The following is a 5,540-nucleotide window of genomic DNA, read 5'->3' on the forward strand; positions in this document are numbered from 1 at the left end:
AACCCGCCCCAAACTGCCCCAAACTACTCCTAATGGGGCATCACTCACAGTGGGGCCGACTTTGCCTTGGGGCCCAGCGTCACCTGGGCGGCCGGTGAGACCCTGTGGGGACAAAAAGAGTTGGGGTCGAGGGTCTGCCTGACCCCATGAGCTCCAAGAGCTGCTCTGCTCAGCCCGAAGAGTGGGGGACTCTCAGGARGATTTTTGGGAACCAAAAAACCTCCTCTGGAGCCCAAAACCTGACCCCGATCCCAAAAACATTTTCCCAACCCAAAAACACTGGGCCCTGACCCCCAAATAATCTCTTCTGAACCTCAAAACCCATCTCTGACCCCAAAATCCTCCCCAGATCCTAAAGTCCAACCTTGATACCAAAAAAAACTCCTTTGSACTGCAAAACCTGACCCCGATCCCAGAAAAACCTCCCCAAAAAAGCTTCCCAGAACCAAAAAAACTTCTCTGGACCCCAGAAAACTCAAACGAGGCTGAATTAAACCCAAATGTGCCTTGGGAATCCCAAAGAGCGTCTGATTTAACCCTGAAGTTTCTTAATYAGCACCAGAGTGCCAGCCCCAGCCCAAAAAAAGGTCCTAATGTCAAAGGGTGTCTTGGTTGACAAAAGGACCTTAGTGGCCCAAAAAGCTCCTGAAACAACCTTAAGAGCACCTTAGTCACCATAAAAGCACTTTATTGAGCCTAAAAGCTCCTTAAACAATCCCAAAAGCACAATAACTAACCCCAAAAACATCTTATTGACCCAAAAGCACCTCACTGACCCTAAAAGCACCTCAACCAACCCCAAAACCACCATAACCACCCYAAAATCACCTTAACCAGTCCCAAAACTCTTATTCCCCCAAAAATTGCATCAACCAACTCCAAATCACCTCAACCACCCCCAAAATAACCTTTACCAATCCCAAAATTACMTTTACCACCTCAAAACCGCCTTCTTGACCCCAAAAGCACCTTAACCATTCCTAAAACTTCTTCACCAACCCCAGAACCCCCTCACCAACCCCAAACCCTCTCCCTGAGCCCGTCCCCTGTCCCCGTTTCAGGGGCCCTTTTGGGGTCACTCACCCTGGCCCCGGGCAGGCCGGGCTCTCCGGGGCGCCCAGGATCTCCAGTGGCTCCTTTGGGGCCGGCCAGGCCTGCGGGGCCGCGCTCACCCGGTGCCCCCTAATGGGATGGGGATTTGGGATCAGTTTGGGGGAGATTTGGAGAAATTTTGGAGGAAATTTGGGGTCAGTTTGGGGATCAGGGGATTGTTACCCCACAGGACACCCCAAATGTCCCCAGTGTCCCACCTTGGGGCCGGCCAGCCCATCCTGCCCAGGGAAGCCGCGGTTGCCAGGAGCACCCTGTGGGGGAAGAGGAGGAGGGTTTTTTTGGGGTCGGAGGAGAGGTTTTGGGGTTAGGAGAGGTTTTTGGGGTCTGGGGAGGATTTTTTTTGAGTTGTAGGAGGGGTGAAGTTGGGGGGATGTTTGAGGTTGGGGTAGATTTTTTGGGGTTAGGGTTGTTTATGTGGGATCAGGCTCAGTTTTTTGGGGTGGAGTCAGTTTCTTGAGGTGGGGTCAGTTTTTGTGGTCAGTTTTTTAAGGTCGGAGTCAGTTTTTTTTAGGTTAAGGGAGGTTCTTTGGTAGCAGGGTCAGTTTTTTTATATTGGGGTTGTTTTTTTAGGGTCAGGGGAGAGTTTTTGTGGTCCAGGGAAGATTTTTGGGATCCAGGGAGGATTTCTGGGGTCGGGGTGACCACAGACCCTCTCTCCAGGCGGCCCCAATGGTCCGGCCGCTCCGGGCTCTCCCCGGGCTCCTCTCTTGCCTTCCTCGCCGGCCGGTCCGGGGGCGCCCTGGGGACCCGCGGGGCCCTGAGGAGGAGGAGGAGGAGGAGGAAAAGGGGTCAAGCGCAGCCTTCTTTCCCCCCGGGCCCTCCCCGAGGACAAATCCCATAAAAATCCCATAAATCTCAGCCCCCGGTGGCGCCGGGCCCGGCAGGGCGGCATTGAGGGAGGGTAATGAAGCGAGGGGAGAATGTCCCCAAGGGGGGGGGCGGGAACACTGTGGCCATTGTCCCCTCCAGGGCCATTGTCCCCGGTGTCCCCATTGTCCCCAGTGTCCCCTGGTGAGGCGGGGGGAAGGGCCCCTCGAGGGGCCTCGTGAGGGGTATGGGGTCGGGATCAGGGGGTGGGGGGCGCGGACAGGAACGGGAAGGGGGGAGGAGAGGAGGAGGTGGGCAGTGGTGTGGGGGTGGACACTGGGATGGGGAGAGAAGGGTCAAGGATGGGCAGTGAGGGGGCAGGGCCAAGCTCCGGCCCGGGCTGATGTCCCAGTGTCCCTCCGCCCCGTCCCCCACCCCACTCACCGTCTCTCCCTTGGGGCCCTGCTCGCCTTTGAACCCTGCGATGCCGGGCTCACCCTGTGGACAGGACAAGGTCACAGCGTCCCCATCCCTGCCTCCCCCAGCCCCAGCCCCGGGCTCCTCCAGGGCTTTGTCCCATTCCTGGCTCCGGCTGCCCCCATCCCTGTCCCCATTCCTGACCCCAGCCTCAACTCCAATGTTTGTCATTGCCATTATCATCCTTTTCCCCATCCCATTCCTCCACCTCCATCCCTATCCCAGTCCTCTTACCTGTTCCAATCCCATACCCACCCCATCCCATTTCCATTTCCATTTCCATTTCCATTTCCATTTCCATATTTCCATATTTCCATATTATTTCCATATTATTTCCATATTATTTCCATATTATTTCCATATTATTTCCATATTATTTCCATATTATTTCCATATTATTTCCATATTATTTCCATATTTCCATATTTCCATATTTCCATTCCCATCCCTTTCCCCACTCCCACCCCATCTTGGAGGTCAGGGCCGGGTGACCCGAGGGTGACCCGAGGGTGACTTTAGGGAGGGGACACTCAGAGAGGGAAGGTGCGGGGGCGTGGCCTGAACCAGAAGGGGCGGGGTCACCCCGGAGTGGGCGGAGCATAATCGGAGCGTGAGCGGGACGCGTTTGGGGGCGTGGCCATGTCCGCGGTCCCCGGGGGGACATCGGGGGGACATCGGGGGTCTCTCACCGTCTGTCCCTTGGGGCCCAGCGGGCCGGTGGCTCCCTGGGGTCCGGGGGGGCCGCGGGGCCCGGGGAATCCTGGAGCGCCCGCGATGCCTGGGGCGCCCTGCAGACACCAGAGACATCAGGGCTGCGGCTGTGCCCCCCATGTCCCCGCGTCCCCAGTGTYCCCTCTGTCCCCAGTGTCCCCTCCCGTCAGTATCTCCTGTCCCCCAACAGTCAAATCCCACACTGTCCCTGCAGCCCCAGTGTCCCCCAGTGTCCTTCAGCATTCCCCAAGACTTCCTAGGATCCCCCATCCCTGAGTGCCCCATGACCCCCGGGGACCCCAAACGTTCCCAATCTCAGCGCAGCCTTCGGCAGCTGCTCCTCACCCCAGTCCAGTCTCGGGGGCTCACTGGGACACCACATCCCCTGTCCCCGTCTCCATCCCCGTCCCTGTCCCCACTCCCGTCCCTGTCCCCGTTCCTGCTCACCGCCGAGCCCTTTGCTCCGGGGATGCCATCAGTCCCTGGGTTCCCCTAAAAGAAGARCCCTTTTCAGCTCCGTGCCTCAGTTTCCCTGGGCCCAGCCTTGTCCCCACCGCTCCCGGCTCGGGGACACCGCGGTGCTGACAAAGCCACCAGGGCTTGCGGACAGGGCACTCACGGGGGCGCCGGCGGGGCCGGGCGAGCCGGGGGTCCCGGATTCTCCGCGGGGTCCCTGGGCGCCCTCGGGTCCCCGTGCTCCAGTGGGACCCGCTTCACCCTGGGGAGAGGGGACAGAGGGGATCAGGGGTGACATCGGGACCTTCCAGTCCCTTCTGGGATCACCAGGGGTGACATCAGGACCCTCCTGTCCCCCCCCGGCCCTTCCCTGTCCCCTCACCTTGGAGCCGGGGGCACCGGGGAATCCGGGGGCTCCAGCGGGGCCGACGGGACCCTGGGGACGAGAGTAGTGTGAGGGTCCCTGCGGGCTCAGAGGGGTCCTGGGAGACCCTGCTGTCCCCTTGCGGAGTGACCCGGGCTCCGGGAACGCGCCAACCCCCCCTGGACTTACCGGGGGTCCGGCCGGGCCGGGGAGGCCGTCATTGCCACGAGCGCCCTGGGGAAACGGGGACAGGGTCAGGGGGAGCCCCCACGAGGGGTCGGGGGTCACGGGGGGTTCCCAAGGAGCAGGGACAAATACCCCGTGCCACCTCCAAGTGTCACCAAGGGCGCAGRTGCCACCGTACTCACCGCAGCGCCCGAGGGGCCGGGGCGTCCTCGCTCTCCGGGCAGCCCGCGGGGACCCTGTGGGGACAGCCGGTGGCGGGTGACTCTCGGGGGGCGCTGTCCCCTCCCGAGGCAACCCGGCCGTGCCTCAGTTTCCCTTTGCCGCACTCACCATGGGGCCGGGGGAGCCGTTCTCGCCCGGGGAGCCGGACTCGCCCTGCAGAGAGCGACAGCGGTCAGGGCGGGGTGGGGACKGCCCCTTGGGGKMACGGGGACGGTCACCAGAGCYGGGGGRTTGTCACCAGCCCCRGGMATTGTCACCAGAGCCAGGGGRTTGTCACCAGCCCCGGGAATTGTCACCAGAGCTGGGGGATTGTCACCAGCCCCAGGMATTGTCACCAGCCCCAGGAACTGTCCCCCCGTCCCCGCACACCTTTGCTCCAGGAGCTCCCGCCTCTCCTTTGGCGCCGTCCAGGCCGGGGTAACCCTGGGGACAAGGGCACGTCAGGGGTGTGACAGTGACAGAGCCACTCCGGGGACACCGAGGGACTCGGGGACAGCGAGGGGACACGCACTCACTCACCCGGTGGCCTTTGACTCCAGGGAGGCCGGGGGTCCCGGGGAAGCCACGAGCGCCCTGCGGGGAAGCCACGAGTTGGGGACAGGGAGGGGACAGGGAGGTGACAGGGGTGTTTTTGTCACCGGAGCCACCCTCACCTGGGGACCGGGGGGGCCGCGCTCTCCGGATTTCCCGGGTTTGCCGGTCTCGCCCTGCAGGGAAATCAGATTTGAGAGGGATTGGGGACAAAAAAATGTCACTTTTGGTCATTTCTCAGCCCAGTTCGGCAGCCGCCACGGGGGCAGAATGTCACTCACGTCGTCACCCGGTTTGCCAGGAGGTCCCGGAGGCCCCCGGGGACCCATCGGACCCTGCAGGGGACAGAGAGGTGGCGCTGAGTGGCGCTGGGGGGTGGCAGTTGACAGAGACGGGGGGGTTGGGGACACTCACAGCAGCGCCGGGCTCGCCGGGCTCGCCGGGGTTGCCTTGGAATCCTTGGGGACCCTGTGAGGGACATGGGGACATCAGCGGGGGTGGCACCAGCACGCTCGGACACCCCAAAATTTGGGGAGGGGGGGAGATACTCACGGGAGAGCCGGACGGGCCGGGGGGGCCGCGGGGTCCCATGGGGCCCTGGGGGGCAACAGCGGTGTCACACGAGGGGAGGGGACACCGAGGGGCGACACCCCCAGAGCCACCGAAATGGGGA

At 62.0% G+C, this 5,540-nt stretch overlaps 1 protein-coding gene across 1 annotated transcript in view; it reads right to left on the reverse strand.

The window, feature by feature from the left end:
- The window catches only part of LOC130586590 (collagen alpha-1(II) chain), a 14,644-nt gene extending 9,180 nt beyond the window's left edge, over nucleotides 1-5,464 (reverse strand). Inside the window, exons 1-18 of the mRNA XM_057387443.1 lie at nucleotides 5,420-5,464; nucleotides 5,282-5,335; nucleotides 5,149-5,202; nucleotides 4,990-5,043; nucleotides 4,856-4,909; nucleotides 4,706-4,759; nucleotides 4,445-4,489; nucleotides 4,297-4,350; nucleotides 4,118-4,162; nucleotides 3,947-4,000; nucleotides 3,728-3,826; nucleotides 3,556-3,600; nucleotides 3,087-3,185; nucleotides 2,365-2,418; nucleotides 1,763-1,870; nucleotides 1,311-1,364; nucleotides 1,084-1,182; nucleotides 49-102 (exon numbers count right to left, since the gene is read on the reverse strand). Coding sequence (XP_057243426.1) covers nucleotides 49-102; nucleotides 1,084-1,182; nucleotides 1,311-1,364; nucleotides 1,763-1,870; nucleotides 2,365-2,418; nucleotides 3,087-3,185; nucleotides 3,556-3,600; nucleotides 3,728-3,826; nucleotides 3,947-4,000; nucleotides 4,118-4,162; nucleotides 4,297-4,350; nucleotides 4,445-4,489; nucleotides 4,706-4,759; nucleotides 4,856-4,909; nucleotides 4,990-5,043; nucleotides 5,149-5,202; nucleotides 5,282-5,335; nucleotides 5,420-5,458 — 1,119 coding nt within the window. The 5' untranslated portion in view covers nucleotides 5,459-5,464. The remainder of the gene's footprint in view (nucleotides 1-48; nucleotides 103-1,083; nucleotides 1,183-1,310; nucleotides 1,365-1,762; nucleotides 1,871-2,364; nucleotides 2,419-3,086; nucleotides 3,186-3,555; nucleotides 3,601-3,727; nucleotides 3,827-3,946; nucleotides 4,001-4,117; nucleotides 4,163-4,296; nucleotides 4,351-4,444; nucleotides 4,490-4,705; nucleotides 4,760-4,855; nucleotides 4,910-4,989; nucleotides 5,044-5,148; nucleotides 5,203-5,281; nucleotides 5,336-5,419) is intronic.
- Nucleotides 5,465-5,540: the final 76 nt, after the last annotated feature.

The sequence above is a fragment of the Malurus melanocephalus genome, unplaced genomic scaffold (genome assembly GCF_030028575.1).
Source record: "Malurus melanocephalus ecotype Western Australia unplaced genomic scaffold, MMel_1.1 scaffold_1217, whole genome shotgun sequence".
Taxonomy (NCBI): Eukaryota; Metazoa; Chordata; class Aves; order Passeriformes; family Maluridae; genus Malurus; species Malurus melanocephalus.